This window comes from Sprattus sprattus, assembly GCF_963457725.1.
Source record: "Sprattus sprattus genome assembly, chromosome: 18".
Taxonomy (NCBI): Eukaryota; Metazoa; Chordata; class Actinopteri; order Clupeiformes; family Clupeidae; genus Sprattus; species Sprattus sprattus.
Window position 1 is genome coordinate 20359558 of NC_137916.1, and position 27982 is coordinate 20387539.

At 45.6% G+C, this 27982-nt stretch overlaps 1 protein-coding gene across 1 annotated transcript; it reads left to right on the plus strand.

Annotated features, from left to right (window-relative positions):
- spag9a (sperm associated antigen 9a) lies at window positions 1-27982 on the plus strand. Its single transcript, XM_080856362.1, has 31 exons — window positions 1-389; window positions 3271-3391; window positions 5658-5728; window positions 5973-6061; window positions 7238-7388; window positions 9096-9179; window positions 11069-11189; window positions 11804-11897; window positions 12290-12411; window positions 13042-13053; window positions 13733-13790; window positions 14138-14290; window positions 14414-14465; window positions 15090-15235; window positions 15758-15814; window positions 16741-16914; window positions 17240-17369; window positions 17846-17932; window positions 18390-18539; window positions 18832-18994; window positions 19328-19543; window positions 19948-20143; window positions 20726-20848; window positions 21373-21453; window positions 21742-21809; window positions 22100-22248; window positions 23324-23495; window positions 24895-25008; window positions 26422-26598; window positions 26993-27136; window positions 27411-27982. The coding sequence occupies exons 1-31, from the start codon at window positions 90-92 to the stop codon at window positions 27527-27529; spliced, it is 3894 nt and encodes a 1297-aa protein (XP_080712488.1). The 5' UTR covers window positions 1-89; the 3' UTR covers window positions 27530-27982.

Below are 27982 nucleotides of genomic sequence, written 5' to 3' on the forward strand. Positions count from 1 at the left end.
TTGTCGCACCCACCTTACAGTAACAAGCCGTATTGGTTGGGGAGCGTGGAGATAAAATACGGGACATATTTGCGAGAGGAAGGGAAAAAATGGAGTTGGAGGACGGAGTTGTGTACCAGGACGACCCGGGGACAACGGCTATGATGTCGGAAAGGGTCTCGGGCCTGGCCAGCTCTATTTACCGTGAATTTGAAAGGCTCATAGGGAAATACGACGAAGACGTTGTAAAAGAACTTATGCCGCTTGTTGTCGCTGTGCTGGAGAATCTGGATTCTGTTTTCGCAGAGAATCAGGAGCATGAAGTCGAGCTCGAACTGCTCAAGGAGGACAACGAGCAGCTCATCACCCAGTACGAGCGGGAGAAAGCACTAAGGAAGCATGCAGAGGAGGTGAGTCAAAAGGGCTCTGGTGAGAGGATAGGGAGAATGGAGCGATTGATGGGAGAGAGCGTTTTTGATGCAAGGCCAGTGATGCTCTCCATCACTGAAACCTAGGCATCATTGTTTGCACCTGACTCGCTCTTACACGTGTGCCGACTTGTCCCACAAAAGAAGCACCAGCTTGAGGAGACCAGTGAAGCTAGTAGCGTTATTCAAGAATTGTTTACACATAGCATATGCTTTTCATGCTTCGTTTCTTTGGTCGTAGCCTTCATTTCACGAGGGCATGCGATTGCGTTGGTAGCTGGAGACGGAATTGTTTTGATCCAGCAGCATTACCTGGCTCTTCAATGTGAACAGCGAATAAGCGACCTATCATATCAAATGTATACACATTCTATTCAAAATCCTATTAAATTCTGTGCCAGACCGGCGGTATAAACAGGCCGATGTTTGTCTAAGTATCACACTGTGTCAAGACTATTTCTACAGAACCACATTGCATGTTCGCAAGGAGTGGCAGAACCCACTGGCACAGTCTAAGTGTCAGCCACATCATCAGCCGGGTCTCAGTGAAAGTGATGCCACTGGACTATCCTTGCGTTTTGGGAAAATTGATTAAACGAGCTGAAATGTGTACATATTTGCTTCCTGACTAAGCCAATGACATGGTCAAGCTGATGCATACATCCAGAAGAGCGTAATGTGCCCAACTCAGCCCAGGGGCAATGGATGTAATTTGAAGTTAAATTTCATTGAAGTAGTAAAGTAGTAGTAACGTAGTAGTACGATGTTCCTTTTGTTGCTAGCGTCCCCATAACGCTTGTGCTTCACTTGAAGCAAGCAGTAACCATATGTTTGCCAATTGTGTCTTGTGAAAAATAACAAGCATGTTGTCCCCCCTCAATAATAAGTTGCTCTCACATTTACAATACAGCCACACTTTATTTATGTTGTCCATGTTAAAATGTCCATGTGTCAGTACTGAAGACAGCATCAGTAGACTTTTAGATGTATCATTCATCCCTGAACCAATTCCCATGTTAAAAATGGCCAACTCCTCAAAGACAAAATGTTTTGCTGAAGATGGTGTTGAGAACATGACAGCATTCCATACTGGGTCCTGAGCAGGTGAATGACTCAGCACCTTCTCTTCAGTCAGGAGAAGGAGCTGTCTGTGAATATGATAGACTTTATACTGTAGAAAACCTCTCTCTTGTGTCCTCTCCTGGTACTGTTGGAAGCTTGGAGCTTGGTACCACCACCTTTTTTAGCCACACGCATCTCCCTTCAAGTATGAAGCTGCACGTTAATCCACGAAAGAATGAGAGGCAGAGTTTTTTAATTTCCTGCTGTGTTTCTCATGGCAAGTCAAGGATGTGTCCTGCCTTAAAGCATGCCTTCAGGCCTCTTATTGGATGTCTAAATGCCTCTAAAGGCTCCTCAGAAGGGAGACCACACAGCTTGATCTTCAGTGCAGTGGTCTGTCACGTCTGAACTATTTGTGGGTACTTACATTATGTAATTATTTGTAACACAAACACAAACACGCAGTGACACACAGCTTCTGTTGTCATTTTTCTCCGTGCTCCGGGCACTGAAGTAGCTGTGGCGCTTGGCAGTGTCACTTCCCTGGTCGAAGCCATTATTAGGAGTGAGGGTGGGTGACACTGAGAACCTCTCACCAACACCCAACTCCACACCACATCCAGCATCTTCAGGAGTCCCCAGGAGGAGCCCTGATTCCCTGGGATGTCCTGCCGGCTTCTCCTTCCTAGAGGGGGAATATGCATTATGCCAAGCTGGGCTGCTGTTATTTCCAGGTCATATGATCCTTTGTTGTGACGGCAGTTGTGAGAGCAGGGCTTCCTTCCATGTGTCTTGGTTTTGGTCGTTCAGACTTGGGGATTTTCTAAAAAAAAAAAACTGTCCCCCGTCTTTGAGAAAGGGTGGCATTTGGAGCACCCTCTCTCCTGTTACGCTGTATTGATTTTATTGTCAGTGATACCCCTTGTGTTCATTTAGCCTACTGATCTGCCAGCTGATTTTATTGTCAGTGATGCCCCTTGTGTTCATTTAGCCGACTGATCTGCCTGCTGTCTGGTGAATGGGAGCTGCCCTGTGTGCAACTCAAGCTGGAAAGTGGATTGACAGTCCATTCAATTTCAACACTTAATTTAGCACTTCAGCGTTTGCACTTTTTCAGAGGACAACATTATGCTGCACCACTTTCTGTTGACTCTATTGGGAGTGGTATTGGTACATTCAGATGTATGCTGCAGTGTTAATCTTAGATAGGGAAAGAGCACACATTGTCTCTCAATAATAAGGCTGACATTAGAGGTTGTTATTATTTTGGGAAACCTAACATTTTGTGACATTACAATTGCATTCCTTGAGGGTGAAGATGGCGGGAAGAAGTGCATTGTGGGCTAGTTGTTGGGACAGGATGTTGCATCTGTTCAGGACGCACAGTCGTCGTGGGCGGCATTCCGGAATTTAGCCGGCAGACAAAAGACTTCCAGAGTTTCTATCTGTTGGATCACAAGCATTTTCCAGACATCCTTGTGTGACACTTTTGTTTCCGCCAAATGTTTCCTGTCTAGAGTGGTGTGACAGGAACATTTTGATATTTTAATGTATTAATCACTTGCTGTATGGTATTTTCCAGATAGCTTCTGTGTACTTATTTTGTAATAGTGCAGTGTAGTGAGGAATTATGTGGTTTGTACCTCTTAATTATCATGCTACATACGAGTATCAAACTACTGTAGCTCTATTTCAGTGTAACATGCGCAATCACGTTTCTAACATGTCTCACACAAGGCTGACCAGGTTTTTCTCCTCTCTGACCCTCTGTCGTGTTTTTCTGTCATTGTGTTCTGAGCAGAAGTTCATTGAGTTTGAAGACAGCCAGGAGCAGGAAAAGAAGGACCTTCAGAAGAATGTGGAGAGGATGGGATCTCAATCTCGCCAGCTTGAGCTCAAGATCAAGAACTACGTCGACCAAAGTTAGAGCATCCCTCAGTCTCTTTACTCTGTTTTTTTCTTTATTCCTTTTTCTTCATAATTTTCTCTCATTTCAGATCACATTGTCCTACATTTTGAATGTATTCCTCCCATGTGGTTTCAGCCGAGTGTAGGCTGCTCATCTTTTTCATTGATTTACTGTGTATTTTTTTTGACACGCTGAGGGTGAATTTAATTGGATTACTGGATTAGCTGTGCATTTATCCTCTCACAGTGGCTAAGATGAGGTATCTCCCATTTGTGGATTTAATTGTGGTGTTGGGAATCGCGGTGCACATTGAAGTCACGGCACAGTGGTCACACCTTTACTGTAAAGCTCTCCTATATACTCTCCATACACATAGACCCAGGTCTCCACGGAGACCGAGTGATATGTCAGTACACCCACCACACACACACACTCCTCCCTCTGTTGCCCCCTCTGGAGAATGATTGATGAGTGTTCCAGCGCAGCTCATGGCCAAGTGTACGGGGATCAGAGTCCGTCATTGCATCACAAATCACCCCCAGTCCCAGTTTCCCTGTGTTACCACGCCCGTTAGATAGGGCCCAGACCATTGCCAGGGTTGGGCCTCCAGACAGGCATGCCTGGGAGAGGACTAAAGCTGTGTGTGGGCTTGTGGCCAGAGATGCGTATTGTGTTGGGGTTGGGGATAGAGTTCAGCCCTGCTCTCCCTTATCGCCTCAGAAATCAACACTTAGGTGTCATGTGTATTTGCCCAAATCCTACCTCCCTTTACTTTGGTTATTGTCTGTTACAGGCAGGTATGGGTTTTGCCAGTTCTGAAAGTGAGCATATCACAGGAGAGACTGTTTGGAGAAATGCACGCCCATATTTAAATGCCTGCTCAGCTCCAAAGAGGCCTGTGTGATTTTACACATGTATATATTAATTTATACTCCTCCAGAGATCATCTTAACCATTGTGTCTACACATAGCCCTGTTGCGTAAGTCCATGTCCCTCTCCATTCTCCTGTCTCTCTCTTTAGTGGTGAAGGTCTAAAGAGAACATTAGCATGAACATAGTTTTTTTTATGAAAAAAGTAAATGCCTCATTAATGTTCGAGGAGATGCTGCTTGAATGAAGATAAAGGAGACGGCTTAGCTAGTTGGCCACATAAAGACTCAAGAGGCAGAACTCATAAATCATCCTATTATGGTTGCATATGATATTGTAATAAGCATTTAGTCATGCAGACACCAAGACCACAATACTTTGGGTGTTGCAGCTCAGGTGTTTGTCCACATAAATCTTCCTCTCACAAGTCTGGAGTGAATGTGCCCCTCTGTGACAGGATTACACATTTTGGGGAGGGCTGTTTTGAGGTATGGCTTGACAAGGCAATTTGATGGTCAGGAAATGACAATATGATTTAAACTCCAGAAAAATGGTTGTCACCATACTTTCTAGCCCTAGGATAGTAGAATGTCTAGGAAGAAAGTCTAATGTTTCCTGATTGTCTCATTTGACAGGTGTGAGTAAGATCTGCACTGCCACACACATTTGCACTGTATGGATTTTGTTAAAAAAAAATGTATTATCTGCATAATGTCTGTATGTTGTCTGTAGTGCCTGTATTCTGTCTCACTTGAGAGTCACCAACAGCCGTAAGCAAATTCTGCAATGGTCATATTTTGCCAATAAAAACTGATTCAGATTCAGAACGTTACAGTAATGAAAAGCTAAGTTGGGCCGCTGCACAGGGAAATTTACAGCGTACAGCATTCACTACACAGGGCTTAGTTAAAACCCAGCAGCTCATGGCGGGATTATGTCTTTTTGTCGCCCGTGACTCAAGCCCATTTGAAATCATTTAGGAGCTTACCAGGCCGCCCACATCAAAAGGAGAACGTGACCTAAAGCTTTGCTCCCGTTTAACTCAGAGGCCCCCCCCCCCCCATATTCAAACACACACAGAAACAGTCTCGGTCACTCTCTGTCACCAACTGCTGGTAATGTCAAGTGTCTGTGATGTGTTTATCTGTGTCTGGACTTGTGGTAGCACAATGTTATACCAGTAAAGCTTTAAGTGTTGCTGTAGCCCTACTGTTGTTATGGTGTCTACACCAAGGCCATGGGTTTGCTACCCAGGGAGGGCATGTAAGAGCTGGAGATATCTGTGCTGTAAGTCACTCTGGGTAAAAGGGTCTGTTAAATGAAGAGGTGTAATGTGAATGTGCACCGAACAGTGTTGCGCTTTCTCTCTTGTTCTGCCTCTCTTTCTTTCTCTGTCTGTCGTGTCCAGTCAGCCGGCTGGAGGAGCGCGAGGCCGAGTTGAAGAAGGAGTTTAATTCACTCCATCAGCGCCACACAGAGGTATGCTACTGGTAGAGCCATGTGTATTTGAATGAGTTTGTGTGTGTGTGTGTGCCCACGCACATGCCTGTGGGTGTGTATTTGAGTGTTTTTGCACATGTTTGTGCTTGTGTGTGTGAGTATGTTTGTATGTGTGGGTGTGTGCGTGTGTGTACTGTATGTGTGTACCTATAAAAACACCTGATATTCTTAGCATATACTGTATATGTTTATTTGGTATGTGTTCCTCATGTGTTCTCCACAGATGATCCATAACTACATGGAGCACGTGGAGCGTATTAAACTCCAACAGAGCGGAGACGCGTCAGACACAGGAACTCTGGGAAGAATTCGGTAGGACTGCTGAACCTCTACAATACCAAACGTTTATTACATACATACACAGCATCAGTTAGGGTTAAATCATACAAAACATTGGGCTATAAGCAGTTTGGTTTGAGGTAAGGGTTGAAGTAATTTGCTTCATCCCAAGTGACAAGAAGTCGCTCCCTGTTACAGTGATGTATAGTGCTACCCGCATGGTGTTGATCTAATCGTGGAAAATGAACATGGTGCGAATGTGTTGCAGCAAGGTTTCAGTACACAGTTTACATCTTCTTTAGGAGGCTTACTGAGGACACAGGCAGTGGTTGGTGTAGAAGGGGCAGATTGAGACTAGTTGGCAGGCTGTACAGTGATTTCACCCTGCCCTGCTGCAGAAGAAGTCACTTACAGGGTGGTGGGTGGTTGGGGGGGGGGGGCAGTGGTGGTAGAAAGCGAGAGCGTGCGTGTCTGATTCATGCTGTTGTTGGCTATAGTGAGCCCTCTGTACTCCACTCCATGTCTGTGTTTGTCTGTGAATATGTGTCAGTTAGTGAGAGCTCTGACCCTTCCTCTAGTGTGGGTATGTGAATGTGTGTCTGTCTATGCCCATATGTGTGCATTTGTGTAGAATTGTGTGGCTGTTTCAGGGGGAGGACGATGATTATAAACTCACCTACTTTGAGCTAGCCTTTCTTTTGCCTTCCCTGGTTCCCTACTCAGCGCCCAGAAGCTCTGGCCGGGCTTAGCAGCCTCTGCAGGGGGCCTCTGTGGCTCTCTCCATAAGGCTTCATCCACCATTCCGCCTCAGTATCCTCAGGAGTGTCACTCTCGCCTTCACGCAGTGTCTGTTTTTGGCCTTCGTCTCTGAAGTATTCCAGAACACTCTGTGATTTAGGTCAGCTCTGTGCACTGAGCTTTATGGCTCAACTAAATGTATTTATGAAACAGTCATCGATCAAGGGGTTGTGTCAGAGGGTATGGTTTATGTGTGACCACCTTGGCCAAATTAATCGGCTATTACACGGCGGCTTTCAGGGTTTGTGGAATAAGGTGTGCAAATGGAGGAACATAGCTTGCCAAAACCTTGACTCAAATGCCTCCAAGGAGATTTGACAAAGTGATGCTGGCATATCAGGTTTCTTTTTCATTATGTCTCCGTCCTCATTTCTTATCACATGTTTGAATCCTTTCTTTTCTTCTCACCAGGAAAGAGCGCCCCCTGTCTTTAGGGATCTTCCCTTCGCCAGGCGGGAACGCTGCCCTCACCCCCGAGCTGCTCGGAAGGGGTGAGACGCCGGGTACGGAGGGCTGGAGATTCAACGACCTCACCCACCCACGCTCCAATGCCAGCCTCAAGGTTGGCACAGCTCACCATGCAATTTCTCCCCAAACACCACCCAACCCATAGATGGCAGCCATCAGGATCACTAATACCAGTTCCAAGCTGTAGATACACGTGGAAAATAGACCACCAGTTTACCTAGGGTCATGAAAAAGATGATGATACATTATGTGGTACTTTCAATGGCAAAGGGTTTGCGTAACTTAGGAGAAAAATGTTTGGATTTAAACTAAGCTGAATTTTTGAAGTTTTTAAAAACTTCAAAATGTGTTACATTTTCTGTGAGGGTGTTCTTTGCCAAGACTAGAAAATGCATTCTGCATACTAAACTAGGAAGGTCTGAGGTTAAATGAGAGAGGGAGAGAGAGAGGCATATTGTGTGTGTGTACGTGTGTGTTTGAGGGTCTTGGCTAAAAAAAATAAATGGAGACCGTGTGTGTATGAGAGAGAGAGAGAGAGGAGAGAGAGAGACTGACAGACAGGGACTAATTGCACACACATACACACACACACATATACACACTTACTCACTCACTCTGTCTCTCTCTCACTCCTCTCTGTCTCACACACACTCTCTCTATTTCTTCTTTTACAAGGACTTTCAAACACACACGCTCATTCAGACAGACTGACCGAGATAAAGTCAGTGGAAGGCAGCTCAAACAGCCTGAGTGTAACTGATTCTTGAGTTAAATGCTAATCAGGTCTCTTTGGAAATGCTAATGGACGGTGAAGTCAGTCAGCTGCAGCTCGGTTGGAGTCAGTCAGGACAGAAAGGCCATCATCTCCATTACTATTGGCCCTGTTTCGCCTTTGTGTAAAGTACTGAATAACTGTCAGGTCGGTGCATTAGGACAGGGAATATCATCTGAGCTACACTGAAATGCTGCCATAGTAACAGAATGCAGGAGCAAACCAGGGGTGTTCTGTATAGTATAAAGATAGCTTAGGTGTCTTATTTAAAGGCTGGTGAATCTTCCAAAATGGCTGCCTCTGAGCTATCTTTAGTGTAAATCACTGTAACATGTTACTATGTTTTTTAAAGAAGACAACATGTAAGAAGACAAATGTAAGTAGTTGTTTTAACACGCTGGCAGTGTTCTGGTGCAATACAAAGGAGTGTCTTGGTCAAAGTCCCATCACATGAGGCACATGAGTTTACAAGTGAGGGTTGAAGGTTCACAATAGCACATCTGCAGCATACAGCATTGTTCAAGCATACATCTTATGATCACATCCACTGCTTATAATACTGGGACTCCCAACTGTGGAGATTAACACTTGTGTGAAACCATTCAGAAGAACCAACTTGTTGTTTTATATTTTCGTTTTAATCATTTGACATTTATCAAGAAATGGCAATTGAAATGATTGGCTTGCCAGTTTGATTCCTCTGAATGGTTCAGTGCTCAGTGTTCAGGCTTCAGCACGTTCATCCCTGGAAAAGGATTCAGATGCTTCTGAAAGTTATAAACTCGTCTCCTTTTTCGTCTCAAAGCCCTGGGTTTGAGCTCCAGACACACACACTAAGGGGTGTAACCTGCCCAGGTCTGTGTTGCTGTACTATGCTTTCACTGCTGCATCTTCAGAGAAATCTTCTCCTTCTCCAAGTCGTAGTCACAACAAACCACTCATGTTTACCACCGCTGCTTTTGAGAAGAAAAAGAAAGAAAGAAAGAAAAAAAAACCCTGCTGGCTTCATGTGCTATTCTCTCCCCTCAGCAGCTGGATGAGGAGGACTCCCAAAAGCGGGAGGGTAAGAGGGCGCAGGAGTCTTGGGGGAATTCGCTGGCAGACGACTGCAAGGTAGCTGCATGGTGGTGGTGCGCTCCACTACCGCCGGCGCCAGAGCGCCCTAACCGTAGTAGCAGCCGCAAGCTCCAAGTGTCACTGTTCAGTGTCCCAGTGCCGTGCCGTGCTCCTTGGTTCTCATCTTCTGTTCTGTTAGCCAGAGACTCCTGCTAGTGCTTAGACTGGGGCTGTATGCAACCATCGGTTTTGGGGGGTGGGGGGTACTGAAGCAATCTAATTGGGTCCCGTAGGAAACCCTGATTCGGCTCCAAAATAACAAGATCATTAAAGTCAGAAATGATCAAGTCAAGCAAAGAAAAAAGAAAATCACATGAAATGGCATATTCGGTGGTTGCATATAGCTCGTTGATTTAGTGTCACAATATGCACATTGTGTTCATTGCATGATGCTTCATTCTTATGCCATTTTAGTTCTTATAACTCATGCTCTTTTACTTTATTTTGCACACTAATCACTTTAGTACCAGCTACCTGTGGTTGAGTAGACAGAGTGCTGGCTACTGACTGGGTATTGATTTAATTAACAGCTGTGTTTGTAGTGCACTGTAACAAGTCTTCTGGGCTTACGTGAGAGAGCTGTGTCGTGGTTTGATTTTTCTCATTGGTGTGCTGCTGATTTTGTGTGCCTGCAAGAACGTGTCTTGGTGTGTAGTTTGTCATTGTCTTTGTGTGGATAGTCAGCGCACTGCCGAAATAGATTTGTGAAAGTGTCCTGTCTGTTCTTAGTGTTTCTGTCTTTCTGTGTTGCTTAACAGTGTTAAGTGTCTAAATGGTCTCCATTTTACTAAACTAAAAGCCAAAGCCAACCAAAGCCCAATACTTAATGAGCATCTTTTAAAATACATGATGTAAGAACTAGCAATTAGAGGTGGGAATTGCTACAGAGCCGACAATACGATACTATTGCGATATTTGGGCCATGATATGGTATTATTGCGATTCAACAATACAGCAAGTATTGTGATTCAATTCTGCAATGCAATGCGATTTATCTCTCCCATATCATCTCACTTGAATCTTCCCATTGAATTATGTCAAACTAAATTATCAGATTTTTCTGAATAGAATAAAATAACTCAGTCCTGCATCGAGCATTCTGAACACACAACATGTTGAGAAATACTTTAAGATACTTTGTATGTGGAATAGAATATCCCAACTCAATTCTTCATTAAACACATACTACTATAACTTTGTGTGATTTTACCATCCTATAAAAAATAAATATACATTCCCTTAAGCAACTTAAAAGTTATTAATGTAATGTAATGCGCTGTAAATTTGTTTTCAAGAGAAGAACAAGATGTTGCGCCATCTTGTGGACTTCAGAAGTAATGTCAGAGTCAGAGTAGTTTGTAGTTTGTCAGAGTAGTTTGTAACAAAATAAAATAAAAATCATGATATTAGGTAAATAAATATGGATATTTGGCGCTGCTGTATCGATATAATAGTGTGCCGAAAAATATCGCAATACTACACTGTATCAGTTTTTTGTCCCACCTCTCCTAGCAATTGTCCGACTTTCTACATGGCAGTCAGGCTGGCTCTCTTGCTAATAACATATCCCATGTAGAGAATGAAAGATTTGTGTTCAGTGCCTGCATTTTACTAAGAGCCTCAACACCAGTGACTACTATGGGCATTGGCTGTCTGTCTCTCTCAGTGTTGCACTGTGGCTTGTGGGTGTTCTGTCTCACTGCACTGTCTGTGTGGAATGTTCTTGGATCTTGGTTTAAAAGCTGGATTGAATCCTGGGCCGCCTTTGTTAGTTTGGTCCATGTAGTGTATGTGTGAGTGTGTGTGTTTGGCTGTGACGTTTTTCTTCTGTCCCCTACACCTGTGTGCTTGACTCTGCCCCCTGACTCTGTGGTTCGTTGTCACAGGACGAGCTGTCCGATTTGACCCCGATGTCCACCACAGCCTCGGAGCTTGGGGATGGTCCGGACAGGAACAGCAAAAACATGGAGGTTCCAACTGCCCCCGGAACCAAGTCAGTTTCCATCGGTGAGTCCCAGACACTTCCTATCATTCACCAAGAGGAACCCTTACCAGACATTTACTAGATGGCAGACAAATCTGGAATGGTTCTATTGCTCAGTTAACAGACTGGCCCAGAACTGTTCAAAGTCAGCTGCTGTCTAGTTGAGTTCTAGCTGATGGTTCCTGTTCATGACAGGGTAACTAAATTCAGATGGTTCCGGTTCATGTCGGAGTAATTCAAATCTGATGTTTCCTATTCATAACATGGTAACTCAAATCTGATGAATCTCACTAAAAACAGAGTAATTTAAGTCTGGAAGTTCCTACTCACAATAGGGTAACTGAAATGCGATGGTTCATAGCCATAATAGGGTAACCCAAATCTGATGGTTCCTGTTTATAATAGGGTAACTCAGATCTGATGGTTCCTATTTATAATGGGGTAAACCAAACGAATGGTTCCTGTGCTATTCATAATAAGGGTAATTCAAATCTCAATGATTGCTGCTCGACTTCTCGCACCATGCAAATCTAGTTAAGGCAGTTAATGAAACATAATTGCTGTGAATTGGCCAGAATCAGAGGATAGATTTTTTCGCAAGAGTGTTCAGTAATGTTGTCTGTATGCCTCTGTGCAGGTTTGGCTGATAATGAGGACAAATCCGATGTGCAGGCCATCATCGAGTCCACGCCAGAGCTGGACATGGACCTCAGTGGCTACAAGGGATCCAGGTACCACACACACACACACACACACACACACACACACACACACACACACACACACACACACACACACACACACATACACACACACACACACACACACACACACACACACACACACACACACACACACACACACATACTCTGCCTCTGTACACAGTGGTTATACTGATTATGCAACCAATTGGGGAGGAGGCCAAACTCTTGCTAGTGTTAGCCTGATAAGGTTTTGCATATTTTTATTGCTTTAAACTATGCCTGTGTGTGAGGTTGTGAGGTCTTTACATATAAATACAAAATCAAAGCACTTCAGGGTCAGGATGTTTGGAGTAAAATATCATATTATTTATTATTATATATATCCTGATATCCTTTTTTATATGTGTTTTTTCCTGCAGCACACCGACTAAAGGCATTGAGAACATAGCGTTTGATCGTAACACAGAGTCCCTGTTTGAGGAGCTGTCCTCCGCTGGCAGTGGCCTGATCGGAGATGTGGACGAGGGGGCCGACCTGTTAGGTAAACATGTCTCCTCAAACCCCTCCGAGACTCAGCCACAACATGCCTCAGTTTCTCTCGAGGGGGAGAAAAGCCAGGTCTTTAAAGTGCTGAAATTTGTGGGATTCATAAAAAAAAAGAATGTGGGAAATGTAATGTAGTGTTTTATATTCAGTTGTTACAGTTAGACAGTAAAACATTTAGGAATATGAAGTCTGTAAAGCGTCAGCCCCCACTATAACAAATCGTTTTTTTGTTTAACTTTTTTCCCTTGTGCAGTCCTACAAATATAATATCCCATGGGACAGAGTTTGTCTAACCCCTCCACCACAACCTAATCTGTCACTTTGACATTATTCAAAGTAACAAGATAGGCAGTCTTCAGATACACAGGCAGCAGAAGTAGATCCATCTGGATCAGTGAAAGCTTAGATAACTGAATCAGTCCAGCCTGTGTGATCCAGCTGTGAACCATATGCAAACACAGGTGGCCCCCTCAGGCTGAGATGAGAGTGTGTGCGTGTGCGTGTGCGTGTGCGTGTGCGTGTGCGTGTGCGTGTGCGTGTGTGTGTGTGTGCGATTCTAACACGGGTGTCTCTCTTCCTGCTTTGTCCTCTCCTCTGGCTCTTGTTTCCTCTCCTCTCCTCCCAGTGGAGTACTCTGGTGTGTATGAGTTCTGCCTCTCCCTGTCTTTCTTTCCTCAGTGTGTTTGCCCCCCAACCCACCCCCACCCCAAGCATGCCTACATTCATCATTAATACCTTTGACTTTACTTAAGTCATTTGGCGGCATGCCATTTGATGTCATTATGTATGAGTTACACTATACCATGTCAGCTAAAAGGTAGAATGGTTCTTAGTTGAGCCAGATAGCCAGAGATGTTTGTTGTGTTCTGTTGTTGTTGTTTGTGTGTATTTGATAGCAGTGTGTTTCTGCATGCCCTCACAATTTACCCACAACTTCAGGTTGCTCTGAAACAATCTCCTTGTGAGTTTAGAGAGTGTATTCTCATGCATGACTTTCTGGTCATCTCACAATTTTGATTTTTCTCATTCATGTCTTAAACTCCATGCTTCTGTCGTCTAACTTGGATTGCATGGGGCTTTACAGTCCACAATATACTGGGTAAGACTTCCTGTCCTCTCTCTCACCCCTCCTGTGGATAGTGTTCTCTTGGACAGAGTACGTGTAGGAATCAGTGTTTGTTTGTGTCTTGGACTTGGCTCTCTCGAGATGTAAAGGTTTGCACCGCATCAGTTCATAAGATTGAAATCCTGAAAGGCAGACCCCTGACGGTAATTTAACCAGTAGAAAATGACTCAGTATATGTTGCTGTCTGCAGGTATGGGTCGGGAAGTAGAGAACCTAATTCTAGAAAACACACAGCTGCTGGAAACAAAGTAAGACCTGTAATATTTCCCTTTGCATTTGTGTAGTATGTGATAATATGTCTTGATGTCATATGATTGTAGACATTTAATATGCCATAAATCAATGCACTGTATACAGTAATATTACATCATATCATCCTCTTATAAAAGAAAATAGAATATCTTATGGAGTTGTGTATAATTTAATGGGGGGAAATATTTTTTAGTTTTTGTATGGACTTTATTGACTAGTGTAACTCATTGTTGATAAGTGTCTAATGTTGATGAATCGTGTAAAAAGGAAAAAGAGCTGCAGAGCTCTCTGGGTGTCTGTCGTGTGATTTGGAAGCTGACAGTGTGGCTGTCTCTGCCCGCAGAAATGCCCTGAACGTGGTGAAGAACGACCTAATTGTGCGCTTGGATGAGCTGATCTGTGAGAAGGAGGTGCTCCAGGACGAGCTGGAGGCTGTGCTGGAAGCCAAGAGCAAACTGGAGGAGAAGAACAAGGAGCTGGACGATGAGATGAAGAAGTGAGTCCCTCCCTGTCAAGGCTTCATAGCGCCCTCTGGTGCTCAGGAGCCCCATAGGCAGCAGTTGCTCGCAATCTTTTCCCTGTGATGTTGTCAGATACTAGATCTTTGTTTTTTGTGCAGGTTGCGGGTGGAGACTGAGGAGGCCAAGAAGAAGACCACAGATGAGGATGAGGTGAGTTTGTGCCACAGGCAGCCGTGTGTTTATCAGATCCCAGATCAGTATTTATCAGAGTAAAGCCAATGTAAAAGACCAACTTCAGAACTTGCCATCCCTATCTGCGCTCCAGTACTATGTTTTAGGATGGACCCCAGTGTGTGAAACTCAGGGAACATGCCAGGTACGAATATACTTTTTAGAGATTTACACTTTCAAAAATCTTAAAAGTGTACATTATATTCGTACCTGGCGTGTTCCAGAGCCATTTTCCAGTGCTGGGTCCCTTGACTTTTCTAATGATCTTACTATGCTTTAGTGTGTTCTCACTGTGCATACAACTAATCAGAATCAGAAATGGGTTTATTATTTTTTTTAAGATTTTTTGCCTTTGATCAGACAGTACAGTGAAGAGAGAGATTAGCTGGAAAGAGATTGGGAATTTACAGCGAGACGGATTCGAACCCAGGTCCCCGTGGGCGTTCAGACCCATTTGTGGTCAGGGATGCTGCTACTTGGGCCAGTTCCCCCCAGAAAGGGGTTTATTATTAGTCATCCTGGGATCCATCCCTGTGTGTTGTATTCACTGTATGTGCATTGTGATAGAATGGTCCGGACCCTCATGTGGTGTGTGTCTTCCAGGAATGGGATGTGCAGAGTGACGTGACGACGGCCCAGAGGAAGCGATTCACGCGGGTGGAGATGGCCCGTGTGCTCATGGAGAGGAACCAGTACAAGGAGAGGCTCATGGAGCTGCAGGAGGCCGTCAGGTGGACCGAGATGATCCGGTAGGGATCGCCAGGAACTCCATTCTCTACGCGTGCGCAAACACACACACATACTCACTCTCTCTCTCTCTCACACACTCACATTCACACACGTGCAGGCACACTCTCTTTCACACAGACGGACATGAACACACACACTTGCACATTCTGTTTGTCACACACACTTACACAAACACACACACGCGCACACACACACACACTCACACTGTACTGTTTTTATCATGTCACCTCTCAAGCAAAGTGCTGTGAGAAAAGATATATCTGGGTGAGGGGAGCATTCAAATATTGCTTTATCCCCAGAGTCTCTCCTCATCCTGTGTGCCCTTCATAGTCCTGTTCCAGTTTGGGCTCCAGAGAATAATCCCATGTCTGAGATGAGCCCTGACCTGAGCCTTTATCCAACTACACAGATGGCTTTGTTTGTGATTAAACTGCACTGTGTTTTTCTGCTTCCCTTTGGTTCCTGCTTTAGTTCATCTTACTAAGAGTCTATATCAATTTAGTAGTTTTTTTTTTCTGCAGGGCTTCACGGGGTAACCCTGACACCAGTGAGAAGAAGAAATCCAGCATCTGGCAATTGTAAGTCCTAACCTCGCAACACCACCTATGCTTATAAAGGACTGCATACCCCTGTGATGGCTTACACATGTCAAACATCAGGCACATTTATTTTTTAAATATATATATATATATTTTTAATCACTCTGTTTTATGCAGCATGTAGGTGAACCCTTTGACCCCCATCCACTTTTAACAGTAGGCATGAAGCACCAACTTGAGAAGCTGTATTTGGGAAAGGAATGAGGTCATTCATTCATTAAAAGCTCTGCATCAAATATGTAAAATGCAGTTAGAGGCATGTTCATGTTTAGGATCAGGTTGTGAACTAAATTCCTTACAGTTGGCTCTCAGCCTGGTGCTTTATGGAGATCTTTTGCTTCTGCTGACACCCTTCAGCTCTCCCTGTCCCTCTGTGTTACGCCTCACTGTGCTGGAGAAGGATGTCTCACTCAGATAGGCTACGTTTGCTCATGCATTCAATCCTCAGGCTCTAGAATGGCCTATAAAGTTGGGCAGTTTTAAGTAAGCACATACTCACCATTTTCATTTCCATTATCAACCATTTCATTTGAGTGGTCATCGTTTATAAATGGAAATTAGCCAGATCTAACAAGCTGATATCAGTTTAACCGTTGTCTTGGAGGCTTTATAAAAAACAAACTCTGTAGGCTGATTGTGTGACGTGTTTTTGGCTGGAGTACTTCCATAAAGCCAGCAGAGAGAGCTGTGTTTGCTTGCACTGTGCACCCCTCTGTGACGTGTTTCCTTTCCCAGGATGCTTGTGTGTGAAGTCTGCTGGTGACCCCTGACCTGCAGTTTTTATCCCGCCTGTCTATCTGTTCTTCCCCTTTCTTTCTCTGTCTCCCTCTTTCCGCCTCTCTTTCCCATTCTCTATCCTTCTCTCCATCCCTCTCTCTTTTCTCTTCTGCCTCTCTGCCTCTCAGCTTCAGCCGGCTCTTCAGCTCGTCAGGCTCCGCCAACAGCCCGGCCCTGAGTAAGACTCCGGAGCTGGGCTCCAACGTGAAGTACAACGCCCCCGGCTCCATGATGAGGAAGAGCAGCACCTTCTCGCAATTCCCAACCGAGAAGTCCAAAACCTTCAACTTCCTCAGTGAAGGGTGAGTGAGGGAGGCCAAAGAGCCAGACACCGATGAGCCATGCACACACATTTCATTTCTTCTCATGTTTCATCCAGCAGTTATTCACTGTTTTCCATCCAGTGATCATGGTAGGAGCAGTAACAAAGTGGAGAGATCATGCTCCCAGCAATGTCTACCTATCCAACTTTGTAATTTCACCAAGTTTATGTATTGCATATGTGCAGTTGTCCATTTCCGTTTATGTATACTTTAGTACTGTGTGTGTGTGAGTGTGTGTGTGTCTGTGAGAGAGGGAGTGTGTGTTATGCATACCTGTGTTGATGGCTGTACCACCTCCTGTCAGGCTGGACCCGTGCAGCTCTCCGTCTCGGCGGGAGATGAAGCGCTCTCAGTACCGTGAGGTGAAGGCCCACGTGCAGAAGGAGGACGGGCGCCAGCAGGCCCACGGATGGAGCCTCCCCAGCAAGTCCAAGGTCAGAGACACAGACAGACAGACACACACACGCACGCACGCACACACACACACACACACACACACACACACACACACACACACACACACACACACACACACACACACACACACACACACACACACACACACACACACACACAGACACAGACACACGCGCACACACACACACACACACACAGACACAGACACACGTGCACACACACACACACACAGACACACACACACACACACACACACACACACACACACAGACACACACACACACACACACACACACACACACACACACACACACACAAATACATGACCTGCTATACTACCAGCTCTAAACCCCACTCCTGTCACTCAGATGTCTCAAAGAGTTTTGTGTTGAAGGTGCACATCACCTCAGGGGGGCTGGGCCTGGCTTTTTCTTTTCTTTTAATTACCGTTATGTTTGTGACCTTCACCCTTCTCTCTCTGTCCTCTTCTCAGGCCACGAATGGAGGACAGGTTGAGAATAAGAACTTGCCTGTTCCTGTGTACCTGAAGCCCCTGGAGCTCAAAGATACTGCCATGAAGGTGAGGAGGTGTGGAGTCAGGGCCGGCTCCCCCCCATGCCACAGATGATAATAATAAGAATACATCACATTTATATAGCGCTTTTCACAGTTGATCCAGATAATCCCTTAGGCTGAGAAGTTGGGGACGGTTCTCCCTCCCCTATGCCACAGATAATAATAATACTGAACATCACATTTATATAGTGCTTTTCACAGTTCTCAAAGACGCTTTAAATTATCCAGATGATCCCCTGAGAGCAGGGGTTCAGAATGGCCAAAGAATGGTATCTCTTCCTTGATTGGTTGGATATGTTCAAGAGTGGAACCCTGAAACACCCATTTTGGTAAAGGTGTTTTTGTTAAGCACTCTATGCTGACTGGCAAGGGTTAAACTGAAGGCACATGTGCTAGTGCATTTATTCTGATGGTGGCTGAACGTGAATGGATGACCACTCTGTCCCTTCCCCTCCCTCCAGGTGTGGTGTGCTGCCGGAGTTAACCTCTCAGGAGGGAGGCTCCGAGATGGGAGCCCTCTGCTGGCGGAGAGCGGCGTAGCAGAGTCTGATTGTCTCAAACAGAGGAAAGGTTCCCAGAGCAGCCTGGACCAGCTGGAGCAGCAGCCACAGGTGAGCCATGCCTACTGCCCCATCTCAGCAGGCTCAGGCCAGGGCTTCAGCATAGTGTGAGAGGAAAAATGGGACAATTTTGTAGTTTTCATGTATTTTTCTAGTTTCTTGCTCCTGCTCTGTATGTATGTATTTATAAGGTTAATGAGTGTCCAAGTGTGTGTGTGTGTGTGTGTGTGTGTGTGTGTGTGTGTGTGTGTGTGTGTGCATGTGTGTGTGTATGTGCATATGTGCTCATCAGAGCAGTGTGGAGTGTATTTGAGTAACGGTGTGATGGTCTCTGTGTGTCCAGCCGGAGCAGGACCCTCAGGCGGAGATGTCCAGCCGCGTGTGGCTCTGCGCCAGCACCAACTCGGCCACCAAGGTCCTCATCATGGACGCCAGCCAGCCCGGCACGCCGATGGAGAGCTTCTACGTCTGCAACTCCCACGTGCTCTGCATCGCCAGCGTGCCAGGTCAGTGTCCACACCATCCCTAACACAGCTCTGTGTGGCGCGTGGCGCTCAGGGCTGTCAGCAGGTCCAGCAGGACAAGTTTAGTGATGTTTCGGGGATAGGACTGACACTTACAGGAAAAAACAATGTATTTTCTGAAGCTATGTTTGTGTGTGTGTGAGTGTGTGTGTGATGTATTGCATGTGTTCTTCCTTATCTGTATGGGTTTATCAGCATACGTATGCTTGCTTCTGTGTGTGGGTGCATTCGACTGTTTATTAAAATGTGTGTGTTTGTCTGTTGTCTTTTTGTCCCTAATGTGTGTGCATGTTTGTTCCGCGTGATGTTCCTCAGGTGTCCTGGAGTCAGACTACCCCGCTGGAGAGGAGGTGCCTCAGGACCTGGAGGCGGGGCAGGGGCAGGGGGAGGGCTCTCTGTCGGGCTCGGTGGGCTCTGGGGGCAGTGACGGGGCGCTGAGCGGCGTGTCAGCAGTGGGCTGCACCTCTGAGGGGCCACCAGGGGGCGCCCCGTCTCAACCCGGGGGATCCCCAGCAGAGCACAGCCCCAGAGGTGAGAGCACAAACCCACGGGGAAGCCAGCAGCACGCAGGAGAGAGAGAGCTAAGAGTTCTGCATCTGTAGTTTCAAGACAATCATATTACTCTCAGAAGGGTTGAAAACATTCATTTCCATTGTTTTTTCCAGACATTTTCTAATCAGATCTTTACACAGAGCAGTAATGTTATGTCTGGATTGGAAACGTAAATAAAAAGGATTACTAAATGGCACTTTTGGAATGGAGTAGTATCAGATCAGGAGTATTTGGTGCACTTGAAAATAGTCCACACCAGACCACAGATTCCAAGGGCACTCAAGAAAGTAATGAAGGGAAAGAGGAAAGATAGTTCATTCGAAATCTGGTCTACAGCCCCTCCCCTCAATGTCTGACTGTCCTGCTGTCCTGCTGTCCTGCAGTGGATCTCTCCAGGGAGGCCAGTCCGGACGAGGACGGCGTGGCCACGGCCGAGGAGGCGACAGAGGCCACGGAGGATGAGGAGGAGGGCCATGGCGCGGAGCCCAGCCAACCTGGCATCTACACGGAGCACGTGTTCACCGACCCGTTAGGTGGCCAGCCTACGGAATCCAACTCAACCACAGACGCACGAGCCAGGTCAGAACCGCTGCAGTTAAACAAAGCTGGGCAACCAAATGGGACACATGGATGAGCGCATAGCATGCAATAACTATGTGAACACACACACATGATTTATACAGATCCATATAGTCTATTTGTATTCTCAATCTCTGAAAGCCTTACCAGTATTATTATATTCAACGCTTCTGTCAAACTGACGCACTCACACATTTCTGCAGTTGTGTCACAGTTTTTTTTTATGTGGATGTCTATGGTTGCGTTCATTTGAAGCTTTGCAGACATGCAGTTTTTGCGTAAATGCGAAGCTGAGGTTCAGTGGCAGTCTAGATCCTCACTGCCTCTTCTCTCCATCCCTCCCTGATCTCTCCTCTATCCCTCTCCTCCATCCCTCTCTTCTCTCTTCATCCTTCTCTCCTCTCTCCTCCATCCCTCTCTCCCCTCTCCTCCATCCCTCTCTCCCCTCTACTCTATCCCTCTCTCCCCTCTCCCCTCTACTCTATCCCTCTCTCCCCTCTCCACACTCCTCTATCCCTCTCTCCCCTCTCCTCTATCCCTCTCTCCCCTCACCCCTTTCCTCTATCCCTCTCTCCGGTTCAGGGAGGTGCTGCGGGAGGCTGATGGTGGCTCCCCAGACTCCATCCTGCAAGACTCTGCTCTAGACGAGAGCCAGAGGATGAGCAGCACCCTGGCCACCATGTGGATGGGCGCCCAGAACGGATGGTAAGAGAGGAGGGCAGCCAACGAGACCCAAAGGGTTCCGAGGCAGAGGACCGTCTGAGCCCTTTTGTCAAAAATGATTTCAGATTTACGGAGTTGAAAGTTCAGGGCTCCACCACAGGACATCCTCAACGTGTAGATGTTCGGTGCCATCTCATCCTTAAGCAGCTACACTAACATGATCAGTGTAGTAGGCAAGTGTAGTATGCGCCATGCCTTAAAACTGGAAAGTCCTGCAGAGAGTAAATTGAAAGATATTGGACCAACAGAGGCAGGGATGGATATTCAAGTTCTTAGAGGACAACCGTGACCATATGGTTCTTGAAGTTAAAGTCAATGTGAAGTGTACAATGTTCATACTTCTGACAGGTGGTGAAGCTTAGCCTATCGGTGGAGCCTTGACGTAAGATTCCCTATCTCCAGGTCAAGAATGATAGAACCATTACCTAGATCTTGTCTTGTCTCCTGGTTGAGATTTACTTAAAGGAGTCTGATTGATGTGCTTGCGTGTGTTTTTTACCTTCCAGTTTGTACGTTCACTCGGCGGTGGCGCGCTGGAAGAAGTGCCTTCATGCTGTCAAGCTGAAAGATTCCATCTTAAACATTGTGTAAGTATAAATGACTCTTCAGGCCAAACCCCAGCATCCAGTCAAACTGTGCTCCTGAATCATGCACTACATTACAGATGGTGAGACTAGGTCTCTGTATCAGATATATGTGATGTGAATACATAGCTCTGTGCGGGATCTTCCCATGTAGCAGATGCTTATAAAAATAGTCTACAGTATACATTTCATCTCAACACATTAGTCTAGCATTAGTTGAACTACTGGACTTGGGTCCTCTTCATTTTGGGGCGTCTTATGATGAGCCTGTAATGCTTCTCCCCTTTGCAGGCATGTGAAAGGCCGTGTCCTGGTAGCCCTGTCTGATGGGACTCTGGCCATCTTCCACAGAGGGCAAGGTAAGGAACAGATGTGATTCCACTGTCTTTTCCAATAGACACGTGTCCTTGTCAGTATACTCTTAGATTGGGCTGTTTTGTTTGCCTTTGTCTGGAGGCAGCAATTCTTTCTCAGCCTGGCGTAGCTGACACCTGTGTGTGTGTGTGTGTGTGTGTGGGGGTGTGTGTATGATTTTGTGTGTGTTTGTGTGTGTTTGTGTGTGTGTGTGTGTGTGTGTGTGTGTGTGTGTGTGTGTGTGTGTGTGTGTGTGTGTGTGTGTGTATGTGTGTTGATGTGCCTCACCCTGCAGACTGCCAGTGGGACCTGACCAACTACCACCTGCTGGACCTGGGCCGGCCGCACCACTCCATCCGCTGCATGACGGTTGTCCATGATAAGGTGTGGTGTGGCTACCGCAACAAGATCTACATCATCCACCCCAAGGCCATGAGGATAGAGGTACACATCACACCTGTCTGTTCCCAGCTACATGTCAGATATTGTGGAGCTTGTGGAAAAGTGTTTGGATTGGTTAGAGTAAGAGTTAGGTGTGAGTGTTGGTGTAGGGATTTGGGGTTGGACTGAAGCTAAAAGTAATCACACACAGTTCTCATGCTCGTCGTATCTCAATGTGGGATGATACTCTGTCAGATTTCCCTGAGAAGGTGAAAAATAGTTTTGTAATTGAGCCTCGCTGTGCTGAAAACTGCTGGGCACCTGTGGAGAACTGTGTTGCTGTAGAGCAGTGGTCCCCAACCACCGGGCCGTGGCCCGGTACCGGTCCGTGAGGCATTTGTTACCGGGCCGCACAGAAAGAATAAATAAGTTATATCAATTCCGCTGTATTAATTATTAGCGTCTGAAAATCGCGCTGATTTTCCCGGACGTCAAATTCGCCTGTGCCTCTTGTCAAAGCCCGCAAACTAGCGAAAATTAGTAAAAAAAAAACATCTTTGGAGAGCTTCTTTGCAAAGATGAAAAGGCCAACTAAGGAGCCAAAAGAGGACCCTACGACCTTCAAAAGAGAAAGCTTCTTTTAACAGACAATACCAGGAGTCATAGGCCTACTTAAAATACGGGTTTATCGCAACAGGTGATTCTCACGCACCAAGTCCGCTCTGTTTAATATGTGGCGACAAGCTAGCAAACGAGCCAATGAAGCCTTTAAAACTGCTTCGGCACATGGAGACCAAGCACTGATTCAGAGTTATGGTGAGTTGTATTTTTCATGCACTTAACGTTCGTTATACAATGGTGTTGGCCGCAAATTAACTCCACCTAACGTTAATGTTAGCTTTTGTGTATGAGCAGACCGGGCTTCATTCTATAAAACTCGCGCTTGCCTCACGGGTGCAATTGATTGATTCACATCAATATGAATGGATGACGTGACTAACAAGAGGTGTAAAATGACACCTTGAAGCCGGTTCCGTGAAAAAAAATGCCTACATTAAAGCGGTCCGTGGTGCAAAAAAGGTTGAGGACCCCTGCTGTAGAGTTTCATATCATGCAGAGCCCGTTCTGCTGTTTGCAGAAATCCTTCGATGCCCACCCTCGCAAAGAGAGCCAGGTACGACAGCTGGCATGGGTGGGGGACGGCATCTGGGTGTCCATCCGACTGGACTCCACCCTCCGCCTCTTCCATGCCCACACCTTCCAGCACCTCCAGGATGTGGACATCGAGCCGTACGTCAGCAAGATGCTGGGTAAGGACACACTACATTTTGCACACACAGCAACCCACAGCCTGATAAACCTACCCAGGATAGTTTCCTTCAAATGTGATGTATATATTTAATTAATCTGTCTATTTATCATAAAATATTTCAAATTACCATGAAGAACATGTGGTTTAACCATATGGGATTGCTTCAAACATGATATAATGTATGTTTGATAGATTAGATTAGATTAGATTAGATTCAACTTTATTGTCATTGCACAGAGTACAAGTACTGAGACAACGAAATGCAGTTTAGCATCCAACCAGAAGTGCAAAATAGCAATAAAAGTGCAGAGTATGTGCAAATGTAAAGTGGAATAAGTGAAAAAATATGATATGTACAGTAAGAGGTAGAATATGACACAGAATTGTAATATAAACAGAATTGAGACTAGCAGCAATTGAGGTAGAAGTGAGGTATGATAAGTATATAAAGTGCCGGTGTAAGTATACTGGTGGTAATAAGTGAACTGTCACAGGGGGAGGTGTGTGAAGGGGTGGGGGGGGTGGGCTATCCCCGTGGAGCAGAGTTCAGTAGGGTGACAGCCGCAGGGATTAAGCTGTTCTTGAACCTGCTGGTACGGGAACGGAGGACCCTGTAGCGCCTCCCAGAGGGGAGGAGGACAAACAGTCTGTGGCTGGGGTGTGAGCTGTCCTTGACGATGCTGTGCGCCCTCCGCAGACATCTCATGCTCTGGAAAGCCTCAATGGTATAGACAGGTATAGAGAAAGAGAGAGATTACTGTATTGATCCCCAAAAGGGAGCAATTCACGTAAATCACAAAAGAACACAAAAACAGAGAACCCCCCCCCCCCCCCCCCCACAGAACTAACAAATGGATGTTCAAACTACTATACTACTAGATCAACTAAAATAAAAATACAGAATTTGCGATATAGCTTCAACTGTGCAAATTATATCTCAAAATGATTTGTTAATGCACGTACCATTATCCAGAAGTATGCAGAATTTACAAATGTGTTTTTCGATTCACAAATACAAAACTCCTTACTGATGATTTAGAAGTTATAATTTGATTACACATACTATGATTTATACAAATTAATGTCTATTTGTAAATATATACTTTATAATTTGTAAAAACACATCATACTTTGCATGTGTATTTGTTGTGAAATGTGATTTGTAAATCTGTAATTCTGTGTGTGAAGTGTTAAATCTGCATTTGTGGATCATCCAACACATGCATTCATCCCATTTTATTGGGATGAGACGTCATTTTCTTGTTGCTTTTTTGCGATCCACACACAAATAGGTCTTGATCCACACAAATGTTTTTTTCAGAAGTGTAATGTGTGATGTTGAGGGGAAAGTTTACTGTGTGGGTAGCTGTTGATTGAGCCGCACCTATCCTTCTCAGGCACGGGCAAGCTGGGCTTCTCCTTCGTGAGGATCACCGCACTCATGGTGTCCTGCAGCAAGCTGTGGGTGGGAACAGGGAACGGCGTCATCATCTCCATCCCCCTCTCAGACGGTAAGAGAACCAAGAACACCCGGGTTTCCCACAGCCACAATTTCAGGACATCCAATATGGATGTTGTACTGGTAGTGTAATGAAGTGCCATTAAATAAAGCCATTCAGACATATTATATTCATCTGCTCATACATTGGCTTTTACACGCTGCAGCACAGGTCAGTCATTAAGTTAAACGTCTCTAAAGCTGTAGATGCATGATAAGATATGAATATCACTGCGACTGTGGATTAATTAAGTAAATGTTTCAGCTGATTTTTTGCTTGTGTTCACTCAAAATAATGTTAGCTGAAAGTTATATCTAGAAGTTCTGCCACTAATACCCCTTTCGTTATAAACGTTGCTCACAGAAATGGCACATTGTACCCATATTTAGAGCAAATGATGGCAGCACAAGCAAGCTAGGATTTTATTTCTCTTGCTGTCGTTTGGTTTGTATTGAGACATATATGACTGCATCTCGTGACTGATGCTTGTGCGATCACATAATTAAATGGCACCACAATGGAAGACACAGAGGTGTCTGAGCCATTGTGTAAAGTTTAGGTTATATTTGGGAAAAAGGGTTAATTACTCTTGTGTAAGTAACCTATCTCTTGGGTGTTAATGAGTTTTAGCCACAAACAGCGTTAGGCATCGTACCATATGTTTTGACTTGAACTGAGCTTAGTAGTATCTGGTAGATCTGTAGAACATCACATCAGCCTCGTATAAGTGCTTTTAACAATATTGTATCTCAGATCATAGTAAAAAATGAACAATAACTATACATAATACTATAATAAAATAAAAAAAATATAGGGCTTGTAACAAGTACATTAGGATGACTTAAGAGGTAAGTCTTTAAACACTTTCTGATAGTCTTTGAATGTACCATGGCTGTCACTTTATTGGATAGAACTACGTAGGTAGGTCATTCCACCACTGAGGTACCACTAATGAAAGAGTCTTGATTGTCATCTCTTGCTGTGGAGAGAAGGCAAACCCATGTTTATTCAGAAGAACAAAGTAGTCGGGATCTTCCTATACCTTTGTCAGCATCCATGTAATTGCATAGGTTACGGTTTGCAATGGCTGACTTCTGCTACAGCGCCTGGTTTTACTGATCCTCATGGTAACTGCTTATTTAGTCAAACCAAAACTAATGCTAGCACAGCTGTGGTGGATCTGAGCTCTTAGCTTGTAACTCCGGCTCCAAAGAGATATATTTCTCTTCCATGTAGGGTCCATTTATTACTCGTGTAATTAATGCTGTCTGTCTCTCTTGATTTATCTAGTCCCATTGTAGCTGCAAAGCCAACCTTAGTTAGCAAAACCAAAGCTAACGCTACCAAGGTTAGCTGAATTCTTGACTTTGTCACACACATTCAGCAGACGGTGCCTAACTGTATGTGTCTTCCTCCCTGTACCAGGAAACAAATCAGCCAGCGGCACCCCGAGCCGCCCTGGCCGTGCTGTCCGTTTCTATGGAGAAGAGAGTGTGGACAATGCCACGCCAGGCTCCTTCGTGCCCTATTGCTCCATGGCCCACGCTCAGCTCTGTTTCCATGGCCACCGAGATGCAGTCAAGTTCTTTGTAGCAGCGCCAGGTTAGTGGTAACATCTCACAAGTCATGTGCTCTCTCATGGCATTTACTGCAGAATACTTAATGAGGGACTACAAGTTACTTTAGAGGTCAGTGTCAATGTGAAGACATCACACTCTGAACAAGAGGCACTGAAACAGCTCCCAGTTTAAAATTGTCCTTTTTAAAAAGGGTTTGATCGGCTAGATGATAATTGAGGTACTTAATCCTTCTGTTGGTTCTGATCTTGCCTTGATACTGAACTGGACACCCCTAAAGGATCCCAGGCCAGCTTGCTTAACTTGCTCACTCTAAGCCACTATTACCCACCACTTCTGCTGTGTGTGTGTGTGTGTGTGTGTGCGTGTGCGTGTGCGTGTGCGTGTGCGTGTGTGTGTGTGGGCGTACTCCTCTCCAGGTCAGGTGTCTGTCCCTGGCTTAGCAAGTGTGGAGGTGGGCCCAGCAGACCCTGAGGCCCTGTCGACAGATGCCCAAACACAGCAGCTACCCCAGAGCATGCTGGTGATGAGCGGTGGTGAGGGGTACATCGACTTTAGACAGGGTGAGCAACTTCAAAGACCCACACACCAACACACACAGATGTTCTTGCACTCGCATACATACACAAACACACACACACTCACATGTGACATGGTTTTTAACTCTCACCCCCCATCTCTCTCTCTCTCTCTCTCTCTCTCTCTCTTCCTCATACCCTCTCTGCCCCCTTTCTCTCTATCTCTCCCCCTCACACCCTCTCTGCCCCCTTTCTCTCTCTTTCTCTCTCCCTCTCTCCCTCATACCCTCTCTGCCACCCTTCTCTCTCTCTCTGTCAGGTGATGAAGGTGGGGAGACGGACGAGCCTCTGGACTCCACCATGATGCGACCAGCGGGCGCCACCAAGACCGAGCGCAGCCACATCATCGTCTGGCAGGTTGCCACTGGTGACGAGTGAGAGCCCCAACAGCCCTCCGACTCCCCTACCCTACCGGCCTCAGCGTCGGCCTTGGGTTCGACAGAGCACTCCACCCCCCGGCAGCCTGCACGGCCCGCATACACACATACACACACACACCTGTTCAACAGTCCCCTCATCATTATCATTGTCTTTTGCATTCTTATTACTATTACTGATAGTCTGATTATAATTATGATCATTATTATTACTATTATTATTATTGATGTTACTCTTCCTTAGCGCCGCTGGGGTACGTCGCTGCCTCGCCATGGCGTTTTACTAGGTAGGGGACCGTGCAGAAGTCTGGGGGGTGTTCCGTCCACAGATATGTCCTCCCGCCGTTGGCTCTGGTTTCCCAGAAGCTCTTATGCCTGCAGGGAAGGGGCAGGGGTTATAGGAGTTACTGTACAGTCAAGCCTAGTGCCACACACTCAAAAGGAACCGACGCGA

Coding starts and splice junctions, on each gene's coding strand:
- spag9a (XM_080856362.1), top strand. CDS start 90: ATGGAGTTGGAGGACGGAGTTGTGTACCAGGACGACCCGGGGACAACG. Junction 14,291..14,413: donor CTGGACGATGAGATGAAGAA/GTGAGTCCCTCC, acceptor TTTTTTGTGCAG/GTTGCGGGTGGAGACTGAGG. Junction 14,466..15,089: donor AGACCACAGATGAGGATGAG/GTGAGTTTGTGC, acceptor TGTGTCTTCCAG/GAATGGGATGTGCAGAGTGA.